This window comes from Apteryx mantelli, chromosome 8, assembly GCF_036417845.1.
Source record: "Apteryx mantelli isolate bAptMan1 chromosome 8, bAptMan1.hap1, whole genome shotgun sequence".
Taxonomy (NCBI): domain Eukaryota; kingdom Metazoa; phylum Chordata; class Aves; order Apterygiformes; family Apterygidae; genus Apteryx; species Apteryx mantelli.
This window is the reverse complement of record NC_089985.1, coordinates 14,372,770-14,399,724: the sequence shown is the minus strand read 5'-3', so window position 1 is coordinate 14,399,724 and position 26,955 is coordinate 14,372,770. Positions and strand designations below refer to the sequence as shown.

The 26,955-nt window shown below is 40.2% G+C and overlaps 1 protein-coding gene across 1 annotated transcript in view; it reads right to left on the bottom strand.

Moving 5' to 3' along the window:
- The window catches only part of TEDC1 (tubulin epsilon and delta complex 1), a 77,514-nt gene that overhangs the window by 29,158 nt on the left and 21,401 nt on the right, over positions 1-26,955 (bottom strand). The window contains 2 exon segments of the mRNA XM_067300658.1: positions 20,416-20,514; positions 26,762-26,932. Of these exon segments, the coding sequence (XP_067156759.1) occupies positions 20,416-20,514; positions 26,762-26,932 (270 nt within the window).

Here is a 26,955-nt window from a genome sequence, read left to right as displayed (position 1 = left end):
GTGTGTAGATATATATATAATAAGCATGTAGGCACACATATGAATACAGAGAAAGACAAAGATTCCAAAACTAACTATTTATATATCAGTAAAACAAAAGTTTTTGGAAAGAATGATAGATGAACTGATCAGGTATAAATGAGCAGTTACCGGCTTTATTAAATTCAATACTGGCCATTTATTTGAAATGAACAATTTTAACACTAATCTGACACCAATAGCAACTTTTTAAGCATACACACAAACAGAATATGGTCTCAAAGAGGACAGTCCTCAAAGAGGAATACCAGATACTTAGCTAAACTTGCCTTGTACCGACAACTATCTACTGCCAGATTTGTTGGTTTTAATTACTTACTATATAACATACAATTGAAATAACTATGAGACAAGAATTTGCTTTGCAATTCTATTCTGAGGATATAATTTGAAGATAAAGAAATCAGAGAAAGAAAGGTACTCTGCAAAAGTAACTGCTGGAAATTATCAGCAGTTCAGTCTATAATACTGCCGGATCCAAAATGCAATCATTATACATTTATTCATACAAGTGACACTTTGCATTACTGTTACTGACTCTGCTAGTTTCGAGATCAACTGGTATACGAAAGGTGGCCCACAAAGTGGAAAAATAGGTTTCAGTCTCCTTTCTTCTGCTCATAGGTACATCTACAGCACAAATGACTACCTTATGGGACCTGATGCTGGCAGTAAAACCCAGCTGAAGAGCTGATTAAATATTCAGGTAACAGCTAAGTTGCTTGATTTTAAAGCAGCTTTGTAATGTGGTCGTGAGCTGCATACGACTGCAGTACACACATGTTTGGTGACAGCTAAAAGAACAGAAAGTTGGAACGGGGAGCTTTTTTTTTTTTTTCTTCTCCTTTTTAAGCCTTAAAAAAATCTTAGAAAAAACATAACCATCATCTCTAGTTTTAGCCTCAAAAGAGGAGGGCCTTAGTGTTGAAAAGACAGCCATTTGCTTTCAGATCACAACCGAAGGACTTGGTTCTGAAACTTTACCAAACGTATTAGCGAGCCATTGGAGCAAACTGAGCTTCACAGCAAACAAAGCTTTTTGAGCAGTCTCCTAACCTCAAGCCTTTCAGGACTTTTTGTTTGTTTGTTTTTTAAAATGCTCTCTTAGTCATGCAACACTCGAACAGCTAGAAAGCATTCATCTGATTCACCTAGCTATCATGTCTTCACTTTTCACTAAGATACTACCATCCTTGGAAATACCTAGCAGCCAGTGATAGTGTGCTAGATTGTTTCAGCCATAAATCAGTAATGGGATGATTACACAGCTAATCCTAGGAGGACAGTTTTTAAACTAGCTGGAATGCTCAGTGACACTGTCAGGCTGCCTGCAATAGCCAACATTTTAGTTTCTACCCTTTGGGACTGAAGTCACTGTTTCTGGATTGCAATATTCTCTGCTATCCTTTGCACAGCCCTTGCAAGACTGTGATGTTATTGCAGCACGGAGAATAAAGCAGAACACAATAAAAGCTAATGTTCTACAAATATCCTTGAAATACTGCAGCAAAAAACATAAAAACAAATAAGTGTTAGCTGCGGGAAATAAATTGCACACCTGCATACCATTAATTTGATCACATAGCCAGTCTCTACATGACCCAGAGGCAGCAGGCTTTCACTCGCACGTATCTGCCCCTAGCAAACGAAGAGCCATCTATACCAGCCAGCTTCCTTCCCCCCAACTTCATCCTTTACTCAAGCTTCTTTTACTTAAGCATTTATTGTTCTTTAACTACACTATGCATCTGGTGACTTTGAGGCCAAAGGTGTACAGTATCTTAGGTACACTCCTCACAGCCACAGCAGCTAGGCTGAATGTTACAGCGGGTATTTCAGCTCTATTTGTCAGTGGGAGAATGAAAGTCCAGGTTGCACCTCTGCCTTTTTCCAAAATCCAGTACTCTCTTCTTATTCATCTAGTGCCAGTAATGATTCGGACAGAGATGGCTTTACGTGTGATGAGCAGTTCCACTTCTGCTGCTATGTAAACATCTCTAATGGAAGACATAAATCCGCAAGCTGCAGCTAAAACTCTCTGCTCATTTTCATTGACCTAGGGACCCAGATGTAGCTGTCCCTCCTAATGAAATTTAAAGACTAACATCTGCAGAAGGGCACTCACTTTGTCTCATGAACTAAGAGAAGCAGTAAGTCAAAAACAGTCCTTATGTAGGAATATAAATGATGCTTAAGGATAACATATGAAGATCGTCTTTCTCTGCACAAAAAATTAAGACAAGAAATCCATTTCCCTTTTTTTTCTGGAGGAAGTTATTGCCGTAAAATACTTACACTGAGAGAAAAAGTAATGACAAATTCAAATTGCCAAGCTCCGTGGAGAAGTAATTCCGTAATGAATGCTGAGAGCAAACACTTTGCAGTAACAATGTTTCTAAACCACTGTAAAGAAACTCTCTCTGGTGCAAATGACTTGCAGGCAATAGCTTTTTTAGAGAGGCTAAACTGTACTTAACTGAGATGCCTCAGAGCACCTTGCTGGGAACTTTCCAGTGATACAACTGAAAGTAAACTATGTAAATAACACGCCTCTTCTCCTCCGATACGTAGGGGTGATTTCTGAGGACAAACATCCAGCATTCGGCATAGCTAATACACCTCAAGAAACTTTGGAAATTTCAATTTCAAAACACCTGTGTGACAACATCTTCTAGGTGGTTTTGGATACTCAGCCACAGGCCAAAGTTCTGTTCAGTCTCTACACATCTAACTGTCACAAAAATCATTATTTAAACATATTTGTAATTACTTTTTCTGTTATTAATCTTTTTCATAGTATTTACTAACATATTGCTAAATCATTGATGCCTGCAGAGTATTATAAAAATCAATAGTTAATAATTTGCCATATCACACATCCTTTTTATAAGCTAAGTTCCAGAGAGCTCCCTGCAACAACTATTTAATTTCTGATGCACACAGGTCATAATTCAGCTACCATATCCCTTGCAAAAGTATTTTAAAACAAAAATTGCTCTGCCTAAATATCCAGAAAAAAGATCCTATTTTAAGACTTGGAAAAAACAGGCTTTCAGCAACAAATTATGTTTCTTGGTTCAGAGACAAAACCCTTTGCTGATTCATCACTTATTCACATGTGACCGTAGACAGCAAACTTGCATCAGATTCCAGATCACTGCAAACCTCACTCCAAATGCCAACATCTCTGAAGCATGATTTGAGGCTCTCTCAATTAAGACACAGTTGGAATGTGCTGTCTTTTAGGAGCTCCATATGAAAGCTTATATGGAGGAAGTATCAAGAGAGTATTTCATATTTTTATTGTTTAATAAGAAATGGCTCTATTCAACTTGAATTTTGGAAATAAGAATACAAGTCCTAAATACCTAAGAATTATGTGAGAGAAAAAAAGCAGAGAAGTTCCTTCACGAGAATGCAAGGGAAAGCAGGAAAGAGGTAAAAGAACTACTGGAAAAGTTACACAACTTACATTTCCAGAAGTAAACCATAATAACTAAGATTAAAGCCTTAGAGACCTAGACAAATACTGCATGCAAAAAAAAAAAAACAAAAACCACAGCTTCATCTCCTCTGCTACCAATACAAGAATCTCTTACCAGAAGCAAGCCAACCTCGACGAATACGAGCCTTGCACAGCCGGCAGGCTGTAGGTAGAGAATATTCAGACTAGGATGGCACATACTCCCTGACTTGCCCATTAGCAGGCCTAATTCTGGTACTCCCTCACCAAAAGGTAGAGGAAATCTTGATATCAGAACCAAGTCAGGCTGGGAAAGAAAAAAACAACACTTTCAGCTGACACACTCAATGCTACAGGATTCAGTTCCACATCATGATTTCTCCAAAAATATAAAATACAAAACAGAGCAGTTTGAGTGGACAGTGTAATTCTAGATGCTTGAATATGTGCGAAAATCCAAAACCAGACATAAGAGACCTGACTTCTGCAGTCATCAACACCAGGTTTCTTTACACCACCACAACTCTAACTTCAGTGAGTTATCTCAGTTCTACATTGCTGTGAGGAGGGAATCAAACTGCTAGTTAAAAACTTAAGTGACAAAGATCATCATTATAAAACATAATTGCTATTTTGAAAGGATTTAGAAAACAGCTGTTTAAAATGAAACCGAGAGAAAATGGAATTTAAAGCAAACAAAACGAGGCATTTGGAACATAAAAATTGTAATACTGCTTTCACATTGATAGGCAATGAACTGGAATGTACTAACAATGAGATTCACTTGCAGAGGAACAGGTCCATGAATCGAGCACTTTTCATTTTTCCCTAAGGATGTGGCACGTATAAAACACAAGGCACAAAAAAAAAATAAAAATAAATAAAAAAAATAAAAAAAAATCAGGAAAAAGAAGACTGAAGTGTGAGTTTTAAATTTTAATGACCAAGATCAAGATGAATGAGAATGAAAAAGCTGAAGTTCGTTTTCTTCCCCAAAGATACCACTGATTTTGGGTGCATGGTTTGGCATACCTGAAGAGTCAAATTTTCAGGCAGTACTAAGTCCCTTTTGCTGAACATAAGCTCAGTTAAAGCACACCCAGCGGGTACCAAAAATCACAATTTACTTGAGAGAAATCTCAGCCAGAAAAATTCAAAGGACAACATTAAATTTTATCACAGTACTGCCTGACAGCTGTTCACATTCTCCTGTTATCCAGAACTCCTATGTAGCTGGTATCAAAGAAGGACCAATACACATCTGCTTTTATTTAGACTGTTTCTGTACACAGAAAAAAAAATTATACATATTCAGTTTCTTCTTTTTCTCCCTGCATACTTGCCCATTTTCCTGTATTTTTCTTTCTGGGCTTTCTGTATCTTTTCTGTATCTTTCCTATATAAATGGAGACCAGAAAAATACACACAGAAATAGACAGAAACAGAAGCTATTTCTAATTCACTTTTTAGACTCAACTGAATTCAGAAAGGAATGCTACACTTTTGAACTATTCCGATATCCAAGTTTCCCCATTAGGTTTCCACACTGCATGTTATTACACCGTGAAGAAGAGCTAGTCACAAGAGGAGAAGCGTGCATGCATGTGTGTGTGCGCGTGCATGCGCGTTACGATTACTAACTTCGGCAGGGGAATTTACCTTTTCGGTTTTCCCCTCGCCCCTCTATTATTCTGTCCATCCTTGTCACCAGCTTATTATACCCACCTACCGGGTCCTTCCTTGAGATCCTTATCCTGCATTTAACAGTGAATAGATAAAAACAGTATCTTTACACAAAGCCTAAGAACTTTTTTCTTTTTTTTAAACCAGCCCGTATGTCAAACCCCCGCTAAGCCAAGGAATTTCACCCCTTTTTTCTTCCCTGGAGTGTTAGATCTTTCTCTTCAAAATAAGAGGCTACATAGCACAAGTTCTGCACATTGGTCGTGCCTTTACCGTCCTGCCGGGAAGGTTTCCTGCCACCGCCTTTGCCTCCTGGCATGTAAGGCCCAGGTGATCTTTAACCTGGGACTCGATGGGAAGTGACAAGCAGAGTTTCCCCAATGCCGCTTCAAGGGACCGCTACTCGGGGACAGAGCTGCCCGGCTTCCACAGACTCTCAGGGCACCATCAAACACACACCATGACCAGCACCGATGTGTACAGCATCCACGGCAACAGAAACCCCACCTCTGAGCACTAACAAATATGAATGTTAAATAAAATTAGCTGTCACCCAAAGACAGAAAAAGAAACGTGAGTAAGAACGGCATTCACCACTGAAGACCCAGCAGCACAGAGAATTACCATAGGATGTTCATGGCAGTTAAATAATGAATGAAAAAAGTTATTCTATATGCAGATTAGTCTAAGCTTGCCAATTTGATATGAATACAATTTCTCCCAACCTAGCTCTTCTATGACAAGCCATCATAACCTATCATGCATGCAGGTATTTTCACACGTTTTAAAATGTGCATTATCAATGAGACAAACTACTAATTTAAAGTCTGCTACAGCCTCCCTTATGTCAATTCATTTCTCTTGCTGCTCTCTTAACCCAGACTTTTAAATTAAGTGACAAACATATTTTAAAAAAACCACAAATCTTAAATCACTTGCAAAGCATGAGTAATGGCTGATTTTACAACTCTAATTCTTTGGCTACTTAGAAAAACAAAGATACCTGCCAGTAGACTAAGTTAACATTATGGGCCAATTGCATGCTAAGTTTAATTTTAAAAAGCTATAAAAAGCTCTATCAGTCTCCTTCCAATCTGAGCTGCATTCTCACCTCAAAGAACAGATTTCAGTTCAATGCGACCAAAGCCATTGCAATGCATTAATTTAACTTCCTTAACTAGGATTAGACTGGAGAACACAGTTTCCCTGTTTTGCTGGACTTTCCAGGTGACTTTCCAGGTGGCTGGTTTTGATGCAGCAGTGGACTTGACTGAATTCGAAGGAAGTGAGGCTGCCATTTTGCACTGAGGTAACAGAAGAGGGTACCTATCCTACCACACACTGGTTTGAAGACATCCATTTGGTCCTAGAGCTGCAAGTTGCAATAAGAAAATGGGGCTTTATTCAGACATTAGCACAGAGTCCTATGCAAACAGGCTGAGTTCTTTTATTGGAGGATTGGGACTACTTGTCCAGGGAGTGCTTAGAGTCCAGGGTAACAGCAGTCTCAGCTGGGGACTGCAAGATTATCCTAACTTTGCAGCACTTCAGGATCAGCTTTCACCAACAGCCGTATTTTGGCAAAAGAGAAGAGCGACAAGCCTAAAGTTCCTTTCTTGCTCAAGCTTTTAACTGATTTCTCTTGGTAAAAATAGCAACAGTAGTGACACCACAAGCATATTGCATAGTTGCTCTACACTCTAGTGGCTACTGTTAGCTTCAAGGTGCAAGTCAAGAGATGGGTTCTGACTTTTAAAGCTCTTACCCGGAAGATTGCATTTCTTGAGATTTAATTCATTCCTTCAGGGCCCAGTATCTCAGTTAAGATCTGAGTCGGCTTGGGCCAATGAGACCCTTTGAAACTCCAGCACCAAAGAATGGCAGCAAATAGGCAATTCTAACTTTGAAGTCTCCTGCCTAGGAAGATCTAGAGGTCACATGACAAAGTAGTTAGAGTATTTTGCTATGAATGTGGAGACAAAACACCCCTCACAGCACACTTGCTCCTGAACACCGGTCCCAACTGACCCAGTGGTAATTAGAAACTTCGTCATTCAGCTCAAAAAGACCAGACATGAGGCTAGGACTACCTTTTCTCTGGGCCTGCACGACACCACAGGGCCTGCCTGTCTTCACTGCGCTGGCCCAAAGCCAGCCAGGTGGTGGCTACCACCTGAGCAGGAGCAGCTTGCTCCCACCACTGGCTTTGCTAGCACTTCCGCCAAAAAATACTACCCAAAGCCAACTGATGACGAGCCACCTCAGCCTTCTCTCTACAATTGATTAACTCTAGCTGCTTTGTCTCAGGTGGAATTATTTCATAGTATGCCAATGTCATTGCCTGACAAAGCATCCAGATTCTGTTAAGTACGGCAAAAAACAAGCAAAAGTACAAAAGCAGGAGTGAAACTCTGTATCATCCTATCAGTGTTGCTGTCTCTGGTAATCACGACAAACTGTTCGTATCAGTCAAGCTGGGTAAAGCAGTTTCTGCTTCAGTGCAGTACGTCTACTGTATTTCAGAGATACCTTCCCTTCTTATGGTGTAGGAGACTAGGATATTGCTGCTACATAGTCCAACAATTTATGGAGTCCGTGATGAACCACTGCATCATTTTTCAAGGACCAAGAACTCTACATGCTTGGTCAATAAAATGTACTAAGTAATAACTCATCCAAAAAAATGGTGATGGCAACTCCAGAACTGCAGCTCTATTAACTCCTTTTTTTGTATGGTTAAGTTTAGCTGAAGGCAATATTAGTGACAAATTGCAGCCTGGGGAAATTTTCAGATCAAGGTAATAATGCCATGAGGTAGAATGATTTGCTTTAGTGTTGCTATATAATGCTGCCAGTTCTTCCAATGGGACATTAATTGCAGCCAGAGGCCACCTTGCTTAAAAAATATCTAAAGAAATATTTTAGCACTAAAGCTGTCTGGAGTAATAAAAAAAAATAAAGCATCCTTCCCAAGAAGGGGCACTGGGAAAGTGAAACTGGGTACAGAGTTCAACTGAATGATTCAAAGCTGACTGCAAGAAACAAATGAGCTGCTTGTCCACTAGGGAGGCTGGTCTTTTGATAACACTATCAGTTGACAAGCAGAACCACGTAGGTGAGTAGGGACCTCTGGAGGTCTCTGTTCCAAACTCCTGCTAAAGTGGTGTGCTCAGGGCTCTGTCCAGTTGAGTTCTGAATATCTCCACCCTTCTCTTGGCCCTGTGCCAGTGTTTGACCACCCTCATGGTATTTTTTTTTTCCTTATACCTGGCCAGAATTTCTCAAGTTCCAACATGTGTCAGTTGTCCCTCATCCCTGAGCACCTCTGAGAAGAGCCTGGCCCTGTCTGCTCTACACCCCCCATTCAGTGGTTGCAGAGAGCAATAGCATTCCCCCCACACACACTACTCCCAGCCTTTTCTTCCCCAGGCTGAACTAATCTGGCCCTCTCAGACTCTTCTCATACGTCTTGTGCTCCAGCCCCGACTACCTTGGTGGCCTTCACTGGATTTGCTCCAGGATGTCATTGTCCTTGTGCTGGGGAACCTCACAAGTGCCAAGCAGAGGAGCAGGATCCCTTTCCTCACCCTGTCAGCTGCACTCTTGCTAACACAGCCCAGGATGCCATCAGCCTTTGCTGCAAGGGCACGCTGCTGGCTCCCGGGCAACTTGCCTACTCAGATCCCTATGTTTTTTTTGTTTGTTTTCCCAAAGCTGCTTATTAGACAGTCTGCTCCCAGCCTGCACCACTGCAAGGGGTTATCCCATCCCAGATGCAGGATTCTGCACTCACCTTTACTGAACTTTATGAGGTTCCTTTCAGCTCATTTCTATGATCTGTCCAGATCACTCTGAATCGCAGCCCTGCCCTCCAGGGCATTGACTGGTAGGCGCAATTCAGTATTGGCTGCATCCCTGAGGGATGCCACTAACAACCAGCCACCAGTTTGAGTTCAGTGGTCCAAGCAATTTTGCAATTTTCATTTATCATTCACTTATCCAGACCATCTCTAACCAGCTTGGCTATAAGGATTTTCCTTTAGTGATACCCAAACACAGGCACTTTCCTTGTCCCTATTCGGCCTCTTCAGAGTTCTTTAATTGCATGTCTCTGCCTCCTTCTGGGATGGGATACTTCACACTGCTTTGAAAGGGAACCACCAGCAGGATCTGAAGTATCTGCGGAGGTGGAAAGTGTCTGTCCCAGAGCAGGCAGAACTGAATCAGCTGGTAACAGCAGGCATCAGATGAGCAGAAAACCACCAGAATCCACAGACAGTTGCAGGAAAGGAGAAATGCAGAGGAGGTTGTTTTGATCATACTCATTCTTTCAGATCTAAAGCAGAGTTTAGCTCCTGCAGAGGCCTCTTCCTCATGCTTCAGAAAGAGTCACTCTATGCCTTTCTAGCCTCTCCGTCCTCCCTAATTTATCACTCTCATGAGTGATAAATTTGTCCCTCCTACCACCAAACCCAAAGCTCCACCCTGACCTCAGGTACTTCCTGGCTCCGAGATAATCCCAGTTCACCTTCCAGTCATGATCTGGAAGTCTGGATCCACTTCTTCCAGAGAGAAGCTAAAGCCTGTTGCAGCAGCACAACAGGGAAGAGGAAGAAGGTTAGGAGAGCAATTCCTCACCCAAGACACCTGTTCCAGCATCTGCCCCAACAGGAAGCCAGACAAAGCTGCAGCATCCAAGGGCAACAGTAGTCATATTTATTTTTTTTTTTTTAAATTCATCCCTTTGAAAATTTGTTTGCATCTGCCTTAGAAATATCAATATACAGTATTTTGCATAAACTGATTCTCTTGCTTCTACAGTGCCCAGCTGGCTAGAGCTCTTTGCTTTCTCGTAGCTGGGTTCCTGATCCATTTTAAGTAAACACCATATAAAAGCAGCTTTGAAGCCATTTGACCTCTGTAATTCTTCCTGATTTAACACTTATGGTAAGAGTTGCATTGGCTCTGCCTCATTTTTGCAAAAGTGAATACCTGGCCCACTATTTCTAACAGGTTTTAATAACTACTAGCAAATCATGTTTTGTGTGATAAATGAGAGCAAAAGAACTGAAAACCAATTGTCTATGGAATTTAGGAAGGAAAATGACAAGGCAACCTACCACCTCCTCCTCTGGAGTGAATCATTTAAAAAAAAGGCAGGGATAAAATTCTTTGTTCTTGCCACGTAGCATGGGGTGGGCAGCACATGCTGTCACTGACAGCCTCTTTGTTTCCTTAGCTCATATTCTTTCCTTGTGATGAAGTATAAGGAGGAAAAATGATATCTGAATCACCAAGAGTTCTTTGATTTTATTTTTAAATTGTCTTCTCAGTAGCCACTCTCCTACTCTATAGGAAACACACAACAACCAAATCATCTCATTTGTAATGGAGTATTTACTGCTGCTCCAGTAACTGTAAGGAGCAATTTCCATGTACACAGGCAGAAGCAGCAAAATAGGGGAACAGTTTTCTCCCATTTCCATAACCTTCAATATACCAAGCATGAAACCAACATAGCTTTCTCCCCCAAAAAAACAACAAAAATAAAGAGCAAGTGTTCTAGCTTTTAAAGGTGATCTAGGCAGGCCTCCTAAGAGGATCAATTTGCTTAAATGTAATGTGCTGAACATTCTCATCACACGAATGTGGGGTTCCTAGTACAGCTCATCCTTCCTGCAGGAGGCTCTGAAACTCTGCACTTCCCTATGCGCCAGGGTTCATCCAGTACGGCACTGTAGCGTGCACTCTGTTCCTGACATTATACCACCAAAAGGCCAAACTAGAGATCATCTAGAGAGGGAGAACAAACCTTTCAACCAGCCTAAGTCACTGCAGTTTAAAGACAGTTCCTGCATCATTGTTCAGCTTAGCTATTACAGGGCACCAACAGAAAAGCAGTACTCTAGGACAGGGCTGGACTCTCGGACCTGGTCAGAAAGCCAGCTCAGAGTGGCTGAGTATCGCTGAGGCACTCTGAAAGCCTCCTGAGCCACTGGCCTGAGACACCCAGCTCATCATACAGCAGCACCTAGGTTATATTTACTTTGAGTTTCTAGGTAACCTTCATATTAAATCCAACCTTACAGTTTCTATTCTTTCTTATTTGAACAGCCACCATAAAAAAAAAAAAAATCTAGTGCTCTGGATCATTCAGTTCCCTTCAGCTTTCTCATGCAAGCCTCCAAGCCTCCAGCATTTAGGTGCTGGGGCCCTATGCATAATTCAATATAAAATCTACTCTCCTCCACAATATTAATAGGTCAGCTCCCATGTTAGCTCTCACCAACCTGACTGCCATGCATATAAAATGTCTAAAGTAACTGTGGCTAGAACAACAACACAACAAATTAAGTAATTTAACAGGGGAAAAAAACTGGGTTTGACGGACAATGCTGTTCAGAGTGCATGGCAATAAGCATGTTTTATGCTTCTAATGCACAGTCCAGTAGTATTACTACAAAGTTTGGAAACTGAAGCATTCAGAGCTAAAAAGTACCAGAATTTTAGTTGCCTGGACAATATTAATTTGACCCTCTTGTGTATATGGTAAGGTCTAGAATTATGCGACCAAAATATTTCCCTACATCATCTGTCTCACTGAGGGCACAGAATAGCTGGTGCTCACTCCACAAGCTACTCCATTTCTGTTCTTTAAAATGCATATTATCCCATCTATTCTTCAGAGGGAAGTCATAGACTTATTTGCCATACATCATTCAAATCATATTCTGAAGACAGAGTTTTTAACTTCCACATAAACAAGTTATCTCTCCTAATGATCCATGTGAGATGAGACAACAGTATTATTGTCACTTTGCAAATGGGAAATGAAAGCAAAGAGATGACAGAAAAATGCTTCCATTTCTTCAGGATGCCCTAATTGAAGCTTCTGAGACCCAATTTTCAGAGAATTTATAAATCATTACAAAGCACTTTATAGGTATATCTACCCCATGCAATTCAACACCTTGCAGAGATGCTTTAGGTAGTTTTGGTGGAGTTAGATCCCAAGCCAACATAACCATGGCACGCTGCCTCAGCTGATTAGCTCTAATGCAAGAAACAAGCCAGCCAGCCCAAGCCACACTAACACCGCTCTACTGATTCTGGGATCCCGTCTAGCACTTCAGCGGAGCAATGTGCTGCATGGACCTACCACACTGTCTGGGGTTAATCCTGACACTTCTGCATAATGCTCTCTGCACTGCCAAAACACTTGATGGGCTCCAACCAGAGATCCCACCAAGTATAGCTACAGCAAAGAACACTGAACATTTCTACAAATTAGATCTCTGAGCATCAAACTGGATGCACAAAAATGGCAAACACCCCAGCAATGGTCCACCATGGAAAGTCTAGTTTAGGGGCACTTGAAAACTGAGATGCACAGAAATACATCAGTCCTCCAGGAAAATGCTCCACTGCCTTAGTCATTAAGGCTTCCTTCTTCTTCCAACACTTCTCCCACTCTTACTGCTACTTCTTCGCTTTCAGTAACTACTTTCTTTGCCACAGCTTTGATTCAGAAACAAGGCAGGCACACTCTGCTCTCTGAATGATACAACAGCTCTAGAAGAAAATATTATCCTACTGAACATACTTAAAACCATCCTACTAAGGTTACACTGCCATCATTTTCTTTTCCTCCAATTCAGAATTTAGTATCTTTAAGTGTTTAAAAAAAGATGCTTTCAGAAATTTCTCCTGAGGCATCAGAGATGCTTACTGGGAGGACTATAACCTCCAGAGATACTGGATATGCCTCATATACTTAACAGACTGACAGCAGTAGCAGGTTGTCATACTGCATTGGACCATCACTAGAGGAGGACAAAATATTTTGCTGAAGTTAGGGAATACTCTCAGAATTCTGCCAGTAGCAAAACAGTGACTCAGTCTCTAGACAGACTCATCTTCCCCATTCATAGCATTCCCTGTCCTGCCTAACTCTCCAGGCTTGATCTTTATGTCCTTATTCAATCCCTCCTGCCACAGCCTTGCTTTAGTACTTTAACCCATCTCTTTTCACCCAGAGAGTCTGAATTCTTTCACATTATCAGAGCTGCCTTCTTTCCCCAAGGCCCTCACACAGACCTCTGGTCCAGGGGTGTCTCTTCTGAATTTTGTCCAACTTCACTGAAGGAGAGTCAGAGCAAGGTGGTTCTCACGGCCCATGCCACTCACCTCCTCTGCCTGTTCAGAGTCCTACTACCGCTCCCAGCCTGTAGCTCCTAGCACAGTCAATCCATATTCCCTGTGTTCTTCAATGAATAATATTAGAATCATTTAGTAAAAGCAAGTTAAAGACAATAAGAGAGCAAAACCTGAATATTTTAAAAGGGTAAAGCCTTTGCTATTTTTATTCAAAGTGCAGTACATATTTATGTAAATTATGTAAAAGTACATATTTATGTAAATTCCAAAACCTTGTTTTAATTGACCTTTTCAAAACATGAGTGTCCATAGATCTAACATGCAGTTCATTGGAGAACCCTGAAATTAATCAAAGGGCAATCATTCTAGAACTTTCTGTCATTATATCATTAAAGAACTTACTTAAGATGCAGTCAGCAGCAATCACCAATGGAAAACAAAACAGGAGAAGACAAAATGCATTATTCCTACAGAATATATCAGCTTATTTGTTGTTCTAACAATAAAATTCAGCAACGCCAGAGTCCAAGGATGTTTGTCATCTGAAGTTCCATAAGCAGATTTAGTAAAGAGTCAGGAACCGCTACTGATCCAAACTGAGTTTACTCTGAAAATGTGTAAATTTAAGCCTAAATGTAATTGTGTTCAGATCCTTTTGGGATTGTCTGTCTCCTCCACCCTACTGCTCCAAGAACTGTGTCACAGACCTTTGTATTCCTTTTGGGGAGCTTGTTCCCCACCCTTCCAATCTCATTCACAGGAAGGTCATTTTTCCCCAACTTGAAAATTGGTTCATGCTACAATCTTTCTATGAAGAGTTCACACAGAGCCTGGTATAACACTTAATAAGATGAATCTCCATGAAGATTTCTGTGGAAGCCTGACTGGTCACGCAGAGAGTCCAGACAGAACATCAACAGAGAAAAAAAACTCATGTTCAGAAATACTCAGAAGCCCCTCTGCAATTACTCTTGAAGTTTATGCCATATTTTTCTTTATGCAGGGTCCCCTCAAGAAATTTCAAATATTCAGTTCCTTGAAAGGGAAAAAAAACAAGATGACAAATAGTCAAAGCTGTCCTTATTTAGAAAGGTAGTCACAACATGAAATACAGATCCTGTTCCATGATAGAAATGACAGAATGATGGCTCTTACCAAGGGAATGAAGCCATGAACATAAAAAAAGCTGAGGCCCATATCAGGTAGAATTAGTTGCCAGAGCATCACAAAAGATAATGAAAGCAGCTTGTCCCCAAAGCTCAAGGTCATTCATTTAGAAAAGACCAAATCTTTTTTTTCCTGGAATTTGCAAGCAGTAGAAGTCTTCACTTCCTGAGCTAATTTTCTACACAGAAGCAACATGGTTTGGACTATAGCATGAATATGATTTTTTTCCATTGGTATCTATGCTCTTTCAGAAAGATGTGTTGGTTCAACTGATTCTTGTATAACAGATGGATGGACATCATAAAATATCAGATGGTGCCATAGCAGGCTATTTGAAATTCAAATAAGGCTACATATCCTTCAGCCCTACCGCACAATACCACAGCAAGGCTGAGTGCAGGAAGTATTACATACTAGCACAGGTCTGTGTCAAATCAATAGTTGTAACAGCGTATCAAGTTTAGCAGCACGGTTTTAACTGTTCAATTTCTTTTAGCTACTGCCTGCAGTGCCTGTAGCTCCCAGGAACATTCCCTGAAGGCTCAAACAACCAGTTTTAGGATACCAAATATACCAAACAGAACAGCCGGAATTATTCTGCCATAGTTGTTCAGTTTTCATCCAAGACAGTCAGCAACTTAGAATCCCGTTTTGGAAACACTCCAATACCACAGTGATTATTCAGTAACCAGCTGAATAACTTATATTAGGCAGCAGATTTCACTTTTGCTGCACTGCCTTCACATACCTTCCAGGAGGTGGTGCTGTTACTCAGAGGGAAATGGACTAAAAACTTACATACAGGATTTGTGCTCTGAAAATAAGTCGGTCTTAACGTTTAACATGCCTATGCAGTTAAAGTACATCAACAGATCAGAAGGATTTTTGCAAAGAAGTGCACAAGTCCATATGTGCATGCACGACTCAAACTGAAGACTCAAATTTCATGCAAAGCAACTAGCAAATGCATGTTCAACATTTTTGAAAATTCAAAGCCTATCAGTTCCTAATGCCTCCAATCTGAATGTACTTGTTCCAAAAAGAACAGAAGCTCTTTAGTACTTTGCATGAATTCAAACCACAGGCTATTACTCACAGAGAAAGAATAAATCTGTTGTCAACCCATCTGTAACAACCATCTGGGGCAGATGTTTTAAATGGAAACTGTCAAGAGATTTAGGGTCCACAATCAACTTATCCTAAAACTTGATCATTTACCCCCTTGAGTGCCCCAATAAGAAATTATGGAGTCTCACCTGACTGAAGCAAGCAATATTCATACTGAACACTGGCTTCCTTCTCTGATATGTGAGCAGTCTGGAAAGCTGATTAACAATATAGCAGTATCGTCCTATCCCATTCCACCCAATCCTTCCTGCTTGGAGAGCTAAAGCTCACCTGAATTTTTTATGTGCATGGACCTAACCATATATAATGTAGGGGAAGTCAGAGAGACTATTTGTTTGATATTATTTATTTGCTACCAAGGACCCTGCTTCCTCAGACCAGTGGAATTCCCTTTAAAACAGTTTAATTATCAACAAATATAAATATTTTTCATCAAATTCTGAAACAAAATGATTAGCTATTTGCATACGACTATTCTGAATTCACATATTTGTTCTATGGATTTCTCTATATGCCCATTTGACAGACCCTTGCATTATTTATTTGCTGTTACACACAGTACGTTGATCTACTGGCATTTAAAGGTTTCTGCTTTACCCATTATTTGAAAAATTTCAGTGATCTCTCCAGCACTGGCAGCCTTGTACCAATGACCTGAGCTCTGCCTACAATTTGTAAGTCTTTGTTAATCACAAAACCAGCAAGATTGAATTCCACATATAAAGCAGTACGAGAAAGAGACAGAAAGAACAGTTAATAGGCTGCTTTGCTGCAAACTTCATTGATCTCTATATGGTCACAACTTGATGAGAAAGTTAATTTAGTGTCTCTGAAGGTCAACGTACATTTTGCAAGCTCTAGGTAAAACATCAAGAGCCGGTGACAGCGCACTGCAGAATTAAGGCAAATGTACTTCAGACACAAGAACAAGATTATATTATCCTCAAAAGCATGAAAAACTATCCAATTAGTCCCACTTCACAACCACTGTCTTCACAGTCACAAGAGGGACGCGACTACCTCCTCAGAGCTAGACCATACTGCCCTGGAGAGTGAGGGGCAAATTTTGGTTACCTTCAGCCACATCCTATCCAGGCTCTCCCTATAACATTTCCAAACTATGTTGGTCACAGTGCCAGGGACCAGAACTCTGATTCTGTCCTGAGACATTTCAAAACGGCAAATGACAGTAGTCCCTAGCCCAACATCAGTTGACACGAGGAACCCTTTAAAACAAGCAATACTGATACAGCTTGAAAAATGTACCAAAATACAATACAACCAAGATGCTTCTGATGATGTTCTAGCATACTCTAGCGTGATACATACAACAAGTTTTAAAGAAAAGAGAAATTTCCCGACACAATGAACATCCAAGCTGCCTAGCAAGGCACAGGCTGTTGTACGTTGCCACACTGTAGTTGTCACCAACTTGCAAGCTCTAGCGTGGCCTCATAGGCAAATGGCTTCACACCTGTCACCACTGACTCTGAGGAGCTGCTTCTGCTGAGAAAATGACCACCAACATATTTCTCATCCAATAACCTACAAGCCAGAGAGTGCTCAGAAAGTCACGACAGCATCCTGTCGGATGGGGGACCTACAGGTAAAATTTAACAACTAACAGGAGCACGCAAATACATTTTTTTGGAAATCAAACAAAAATTGAAGTAACTTCACCTCCCATTCACTGACTCCTCTGGATGGAACAGCAACTAAACACAGAGGTGACTTACAGTTCACAGACGCACATATATAACCACCTAAAATTTAAGCTGCAGGAAAAGTTGAAATTTTGATCATGCCTCATGTTACAAACTGAACACTTCCAGCTCTATGAATCTGACAAAGACATTTATGATGATAAAAGAATAATAATGTCCTGTAAAATCCTTGTACATAAAAGCACACCAAAAGAGTTTTATCATCAAAAATCCAAGGGAAGAACATTTAAAACAAGTTAAAGTGAATGTGAAACTTACAGAAAGGGGGTAGCATAACTTTTCTATTTCATAAACTACAGTTTAAACTTCTTGGTTATCTATATTCTATCACATTTTGTCAAAATAAAAATCTCTTGTTTTATTACAGGTCAGAGCAAGTTCTCTCTCAGGATAGTTTTTATAGAAATGAATTCTTGGCTTCAGTAAAACCAGTCCAATGTCCTTTCTTTGATAGCTAATTTTTGACACTTCGATCCACTTTGCATTTCCATCCTTTGAAGGATGCCTAGCACGGGAAGGAATTTATAACGCCATCCACCAACAGGGCTACATTACAGTAAGAAAACTGATTTGCTTGCTCTTTTTATTGATCCATGGAGCAGGTTATTATTTGAGGTAACATTAACAATAATGTCATTACTTAAAGAGAAGAAATACTTCACAGCTTTTAGAAAAAATATCTGTCAGAGTGCTGCCATCTGCACCAATGTTTGAAGACCAAGCAGTTCAAATATGCATAATTTACTTAATCTTATGAAGATATTTGAAAATAAGAAGCATTTGATTACATTTTCCAAAGAAACATCAATTTGCATAGCGAGTATTAGATCCATCTGGAAAACTGGCATGTGAAATAGCCTTGCCCTTGCAAGTCCATATAGTTTGTAATATCAGGGCCTTCATACATATTAAGCATCTGACTTTCGGAAGCTCCTATGGGGAAAATCAGGGCAAGGGGAGACAAACTACAGAGGCTGCTCAAACGATGATGGGAAGAATTTTAAGTCTCTTGAGAATATATATACTGAATTATTGTGAGGATCTCCTGTGATTTGTGCTGATTTGTTTTAGAATCAGACACAACAGAATAGACTGGAGGAACATCTTTTCTTGGAGAGGTTCAAGAGGTTAAAAATTTCACAGCTGATTACACTGACAAACAATTAAAATTCTGGATGTCCATGCAATAAGTGCCACAAGAAAGGAATTTCCATTGCTCATGCACTGATGCTGGAACTTGTTTGGGCCTGCACCTGCTCCAGTAGCAGAAATTAGAGATGGAGATTGTGGCCACCCATAGTTTATTTGCACAAACCATCTTCAGCTGCCCCATCTCTGTCCCCCTCAATGACCACTCCTGTTTTTAAGGGGTGTCCCTCTTTTTATTTATTTGCTATGAAAGCCTTGAAAAGTTGGAATCAAGCCTTCACAGATTATCACTAAGCAACATAGCTGCCCACTAAACCTTCTTGACTATAGCACTTTACCTAACCACAAAGTTTGAAATAAAAAAGATTCCTTCTGGATTTTGCTGAGCCTTCAGTGAACAGCACACCTGAATCAGACACCATGAGTATGACTCCGGGTACAACACATGCCTGCTCAAACATGATACAGTCTCACACCTCTGGTTCTATGGCTTTAATCTGGAAAGGGAGCAGCATGCAGGAAATAAAAACTCCAGAAAGAACCATTTATAGCACAGGCAAAAGCAACCATGCTTTACTAGCGTATCAGTACATTTTACTGCAACACATCAGTGACTTAGATGCAGGCTAAGGCTTTGAAACAGTCTAGTTGCAAAATTCTTCAAAACAGCCTAGAAGTTTCTAGTACCAGCTCACCAGACCTTTCTGGACATTGCTAAATTCAGGAGACTATAAAGTATAGACTTCAGAGGACTATGCTACTGTGTGTTCAGAGCCACTGAGCACACCATAGGAGGGGACTGTGAAGTAGAAATGAGAAAAAAAAAAAAAAAAAAAAAAATCAAGCTGACTTAGTCACTTTCTCCAGAAAAAACAGTAATTTTCCAGGAAAATGTTCTAAATGGCTCAACCTTATCAAGAGACTGGCTGTGAATTGTTCTTCCAATGAATATTCAGTAACAAAAGATTAATGTGCACTTTACTTTACTCTAGGGGGTTTGAATATAAGATTGTCTCCCATCTTCAAATCTACTTTCCTGAATTTCTTAGTGTGTGATATTTACAATGTCCACTTCTACTTTTAAGATAGCAGCAGAAAAAATATTTTCCTTGAGTAAACAGATTTGGACAGATTGCAGAAACTTGCCAAATATTGATTTTGTTAAGGCCAAGATTAGTTTCAAGTTGATTTCAGTTACACATAGGATGAACTATTTGTAAAACAAATGTATTACATTGTATTAAAACAGGTGAACTGTACTATTTTAAATACTAAACTGAAAAGTCTATAATAATTGAATATTTTAAAGCAACAGAAATATATACTTAAAATAGTGTATTAGGGAAAATGACATTGCTCCAAAATATTCCTGAAAATAAAACACTGGCCCTTATTTCCATCCAAAAAGGTGATCAGCTTGCATAATTTCTGGAACTAGTGAATCCTAGCATCCAGTATGCTTTGCCTCTCCTGGAGAGATAAACCAGATCTCCCCATGTTCTCACTGACAGCTCCCTCGGACAAGGTCACAGGTAGACACACACTGCCTATCTGGCGCAGATGTAGGTACTGGTAGTATACAACTGCAGTGAGCCGACAGATCCAGAACCGTTGTATTCTCCTCGTCTTCTCAGTCACACAATTAGTTAGGTCTCTTCACACTCCCTAGCTACCTGTTTTTACAAAACCTAACATAATACCTTTGTGTCTTCTGTCATCTTTCCAAGTGGAAGAAACCATTCTGTGGAGTCAAGTTTTAAGCGAAGAGACAAACAGACAGTTTGGGAATATAAGCTTTATTTCCATTGGAAACCAACTTACAAACGTACTGCAAGGCATGTAGTCTTCTGAACAACATTTGAATAAAGCATGCTAGGCATGAAAGTATTACAGAAGAGGCATTACCTGCTTGTAGTTCTCTGGTCGTCTAATAAGATCCGTTTCTGTGACAGAAAAATGTCCAAGAATCTTGTCCATATGAGAGCCACTAGTGAATAAATGGATCTGGAACAGATTAAAAGACATTCGTCAGTATATAAGGACCAGATCATTAACACCACCATGAGCTACTATCTGAAGGCTGCTTGGATGCAACTCTGATGTGAACCTGTGGTTACAAGCCCACTCCCGACAGAAAAGTACAAATGTAGCTACTACCAACACCACAACAGATCTTTTTAAAACAGCCTGCAGGAAGTTTTGGCCACACACCACAAACAATTATCTCACTCGCAAAATGGTCCATCCAGTATTGTTATCAGAAACACATGCAGGAATTATCACTGCTGCTGTCACAGTAAAACCGAAAGATTTCTTTTCTCATCATGTCTCAAAGTCCCTTTCCTTATACCAGACATGCTCTTGTGCACAGCATGAAAGGAAGACCCATTTACAGAGACAGCAGAAGTCTTTGAGAGGTGAAGGATAACCTGACAGTAATTTCTGACTTCTTCCTTTAAAGCAGAAAATGCTACCTAGTTACAGTAAGTTCCTCTTTTACTGTTGTATATTCTTGGCTTTCTCTTACTGGGACCTTGTCCCAGCTGTGCTGGTGATAGTATCATCAATTATTTGATGAAGAAGCTTCCCAAGTTAGTCAAGGGAACAATAAAATGCAATTCCTTCTATTCAGAGCTGATCCCTTTGTTACTGTAATAACTGCAGCTGCCAAACAAGATAGCAGTGCACATTTGTCAGACAATCGCTCATATTTCATTAATATTTCTGCCAGAAGACAGAGAATATTTGCTGCTTTTCTTCTTTTATTCTAATATGAACTTTATCATACACTTGGGTATTGACAACTATTTTAAAGTTGACAGGCACTGGGTAATTATCAACCCTACCCTGAAACTCAGGAATATTTTAGCATTCCTTTCCCAAAACTCACTTCTGGTGACAACCATCTGTCACATGTGCAGAGTTATGCAGTTTAAAAATAAAAAAGCACCTCCCCACACAATGTTCTCTCGTTGTACCGCCACTGCCCGCCCTGCTGCACTCTTGTGCAACTGCGGCTGCCAACCTTTGAGCCTCCGGCACCATGGCTGAATTTCACCCCTCTTCAAAAGTATGTTGCAGCCATGTCACTAGCTAGAGTTCAAAACAAGTACTTTAAAGCTGTAGCAACAGAGGAACAAGGTGTTCCTCTGAGACCAGAATAACTGGATACTGGAACAATCAGGTGTCTGTATTTTAACGTTCTTGCTATTGATAACTACAATGTAACTGAAGATGAACCAAGGCATAAGGAGGGAAACAGTTCCAAGGACAAGGAAACCGGTGAGAGAGTCTGTAAGCTGCTACTATAAGGAACTTGAACCAGATCAGACTAAGGACGAGGCAAGTCTGATTTAACCTTGCACAAAACTTCTTTCCATGAGAGTACAGGCACAGGCCCACTGAGTATTGCTTTTGGAGGAGTATCCACTACCAATTCTTGAATGCCCTTGAGCTTAGACAAGCTGCAAAGAGATCAACTTATCTAATTCATCTAAGACAAGAGATAGTTCATAGTTCACGTGTACCTGCAATGAGAGGAAAAATTGCCATGGCATTGAAGAATGAACTATTAAGATCTAATGGGAAATTCACATTAGGAAAAAATCCAAAGACTTTCAAACATCAAAAACTTCAAAACAAAATAGAAATAATAAACCAATGCAGCAATTTACAGGGTAACATGGTAGATTCTTCATGCCAAGATCAGATGCTTCTAGCAATCAGCTCAAACATAAATTACTGTCAATGAGGTAATCACCCAGTATCAGCCTCTGCCCTGTGTTACGCAGAACATCAAGACTTTTTCCATGTCCCTTTACTCCTGTACTATGACATAAGGTGTATAGATACCACTAATCTAATCCACCGCAACACTTCTTATTCATACTGCTCATCTTAGAACATGTACGAAAAACCAAACTGTTCCATCTCCCTTCCTAGGAGGTATTTCCCAGTGCTGGTCTGCATTTTTATTAACAGTTTCCAAGCATATTACAACACTTATGGTCATTTTACCATGATCTGATAATGCTGATTACGTTAAACTCCTCTTCTATTGTCAAATACTCTATTTAACATAATTTTATTCCTATTAACCTATGCCTATAGTCCACAATCAACATTCACTCACTTAACAAAATTCACCTCTGAACTCAACCTATCCCTTCCCTAGTTCAGTTGCAATCTCTGCCCTAGCTTTTACCAGATGGGGGATGGCTGACAATACCCAGAAGAAAACCATCAGTTTTACAGAAGCTCAGGGGTTCCGCTATTTCTTTTCACATGTTGATTGTAGCATAGTGCATTTAAGACACCCCAAAACAAAGCCAGATGTAAACTATACAGGTTTCTACCTATTTTTCTAAAACTGTGCAAGGGTTCTCATTCACACTTTCTAAAGCAAAGGGGTAATTCAAGGCCTAATTAAAAACAACCATTCTCTCCTATGAATTCAGGAGGGATCGAAAACCAGACAGATAGATATTTTACTGGAGCTTGATAGAAAGAAGAAACAGAACAAAAAGAACCAACAGGCAATCCTCAACATGGAAATTTATCTTTCAGGCCTTGATATATTTGAGGGTATTTCGGGTAAATAAGAACCACTAAGAAATTTGAGGGAATAATGGTAGTATTACTATATTAAAAATTCAAAGCAGGCCAACCTGCCCATGTTGAGAAGCCATTATAATGTTATTCGCAGCTCATAGCCTCAGGCTGCAAAGCTCCTCAACAACAGAGGGGTTAAGATTTCCCGCAGGAATTCTCCCTCCTACAGCAGGCCATGTGTGCGCCTGTCTGCTTCAGCATGCCTTCCGGGAGCTGAAGGCACCAAAGAGCAGCTCGTCAGGAGAACTAGCAAAGAGGAACAGCTAAGCCAGAGCGCTGACAAGCAATTCACACCGCATGGGTGAACTGTAGCTCCCGGGAGGCTTCCCCTTTCAGTAACCTAAGCAGGTTGCTGCAGGACTTGATACCATCAAACTGATGTGGCAGTGGGCACAACAATCCCATACGACCCCTAGCAATCCCATACAAAAGAGAGGGGAACTTCAGTTATCATTTGTGTACTTTAAGGAAAAAGCAGTCACATATTTTTGCCTCTTCCCCCTCATATTTCCCTCTTTCTGCACCCTTTCCTTTTCTCCAAGCAATACAGTACTATTCCATTAAGACTTGAGTCATCACTAGTAACCTGGAAGTCCATGTCCTGATCACCCAAGCAATTCAATGCATTTTCATAGAATCATAGAAATGGAAAGGATCTCTAGAGATCTCTAATCCTACCTCCTGCTCCAACAAGGATGACTGCCAACATTAGGTTATGTTGGTATCTTGAAAACCTCTGTGAATATAGATCCTTCCCCAGGTCTGGTGACCTGTTCCAGTGCTGCCCATTATCCTAGGGAAGAAACTTTTTCCAAAATCCAACCTGAACCTCCCAAGCTGTAATCTGTGGCCTTTTCCCCTTGGTCTGTCTTCTAGCACTACTGAGAAGAATCTGGATCCATCATCCCTGTAAATGCCCTTCAAATAGCTGAAGGCAGCTATTAGATCATCCTCTTCAGCCTCTTCTCCACCAGACCAAACAAGTCCCAACTCCCTCAACTTCTCCTTGGAGGTCATGTCCATCTCTGTTGGCTCCTGAGCATCTTTGTAGCACCTTGCTGGATCCTCTCTGTACAATTCTTATTTCCAGTATTAGTTTCCATACTTGTAACGAAGACTGGCAAAATAGTCATCTCTTGAACAAGAATAAATTTTTAAAGTGCAATATGTTTGTTTCAAAAAGCACCAAATAGAGAAAATGGCATTTTAGAGCCTGTGTGAGTCACAGAATGAAATCTGTGGAAGTGTCGCCACTACTTGGCAAAAATTATAGCTTGTGATTAGCAGTAAATAAGACTGTTCCACAGTTGAGATACATAACCTGTTAAGTTATTAAACAGAGCAAGTAAAAGCCATAATTATCATTTTCTAGAGAAAGCCCTCTGTAAATCTGTCAGTATAATTAAAAAACATAACACTCATTAGCCTTTTGCACACTGTGTTTGTGGTTTATATTAGAAAAGCAACAACTCATACACAAGTCATACTGGGTCAACTGGATTTCCAAATTAAATACAGTACACCAAGCCTCAGTCTTTTGACACATAGTAGATTAGTTTAAAAGTTTTAAAACTAAGTTAATGCAGTAGCACAGTCAAAACTTCTCCATTAAAGAGTCAAGAAATATCAATTATTATTTATGCAGCAGTTAAATTGTTCCCTTTTCACATGCTGTATTTTGTGTTACCATAAACGTTAACATTTATGTGGCAATGTAACGAAGTCCCTTCCAAAGTCACACCTCTGCCTTTCAATTTTCTGTTTTTAATTCAGACTAGAATATAAACCAAAGCACTACACTTTACTACAGGTCTACACAGAACTCCTACTGTTGCACATACCTATTGGAGCGTGCACAATATCACTGCGTGGTCATATATGGAGAAACTGGGCTCCAGTCTATCCCGAGATATATACATCTGTGATGGCAGCCCTCTACGTACACCACAGAGCAGAGTCTGACCGTAACAAGTATCACCTACATTGCTTATTGCTTCTGCCTAGTCCGGCATTGTCTCGTAGAGAAGGCAGATGCTTTTGGAAGCTGGACAAACAGATAAACGTCCTTTCTCCTGCTTCTTTTTCCAGATTCTAGAAATCATGGTCCAGGAGCCTAGCAGATAACTGTAATTTGTCTTGTGTTTGTCTGACTACAATAGTCCTAACTTTAACAAATGTTTTTCCTTGAACAGCCTCAGGAGAAAAAAAAAATTATTTCAAACAACAACCTCCATAGGAGGTTATCTTCTCCTCTGTCAACAGTTCAGTATGTTGCCTGATCAGCGCATCTGTTCACATTTCAGTGCCTGATCGGGACCATGAGAGTATATATTCATTTGTACTCAAGGTCCCAGATTTGAACTGCTCTTAATTCTTCCTTGGTCTCATTCACTGCAAGCTGAGGCAGCACTGAAGCTGCCTAATGATTTGTTACTGCCAAGTACTGGACAAATCAGAGAACTGATGATGAATTACAGAGATTTTTGCCTCACCTACTAAAAACCAGCACAGGGAGATTATCAAGGGGAGAAGACGACAGTAGTTTCATTTGAGTTTTACATCACTAAGCCACCTCTCCTAATAGCAGCACTGTTTGTAATCTCAGTGCAAAACCCAAGGACTGAAACCTGCACTTAGAGTGAATTGTTATTTCCCTTCCCAGTTCAGAAAAGCACATTCACAGTGGGCAATGAGAAGCAAAAGGTTATTTTAGATGCTGCACACATGCAGCACCTGATCTCTCCCTAGGGCTGTCAATCAGGCATCTTCCCTAGCAATCAATTCATGTAAAGAACAAAATGTAACCTCATTATAGTTTACAGGATTGCTGTCAGACACAGGATTAAAGCCAAGAAGGTATCTTCATTCAAAATCCTCCTGCTCCAATTCTTACAGCTTCCTGATAAAAGGAATACATCAAACCATACAGTAGGAATACATCTCCTCCTTTGAGAAGAAATTTCTCAAAACCTGTTCTTAGTTGCAAAAGGTTCTTTGTGATAGTTCTGGGTACAGCACCAAGTGGCACTACATCAGTCACCACACTGTCAATTTTGGGACTATAGGTTGTTCCCATCCTAAGCAGATACGATGTTCCCAAATGTCTGCAAGTTTTACATGCAGTGTAGAAACTGCTGCTGTTCTCTGACTTAAAAGCAGCTATGTTTTGGTGTTCTGTTTAGATGTTCTCTAGTAATTTAGAAAGGGAAACAGCATTTTATTTTGCTGCTATTAGTACTTTCGACACTTGTGCCCAATACTTTGAATACACATTTGTGATGAACTAATATTTTGAATCACAGCTTTTAATGTCCCTGGCAGTAGAGCATTCTGTCTTGCTTCCACCAGACATTTTCTGAGAAAAATGGAGCCCGCCTACCTGGCTGCAGAATTGGCTAAGGTGTCAGTCTGCAAGGAAGACTTTTATATAACAATTATAACCTTATAAGCATGGTGCATACTTCCTTTTCTCTGGTTTCTGCCCACTGGAAAAAGGTAGAGGTATTTATATTTAGAGTAATTTACTTGTATCTAGACAAAATGCAAAACTAGCAAATAAGAGAAATTTGTACATTTAGCATTAGCTGACAAGGCTTTAAAATAATAAACAATGCCACAGTGAGTTAGAAGAACCATTTACCTTATGCAAAAGTTTGCATTGCTCTTGATGCAGAGCGTGCAAACTCCGCCACTGGAACCTCAGCCTCCCATTTAACCACTGGAGGTATCGGACATCTACTTTGTCTTCTAGAGAATATTCAGGTGCTATTTCAGTCCTGCCCTTCTGGCTGTTAGGGAGATCATCTTCACACTAAAAGCAGAAGAGAACACCAA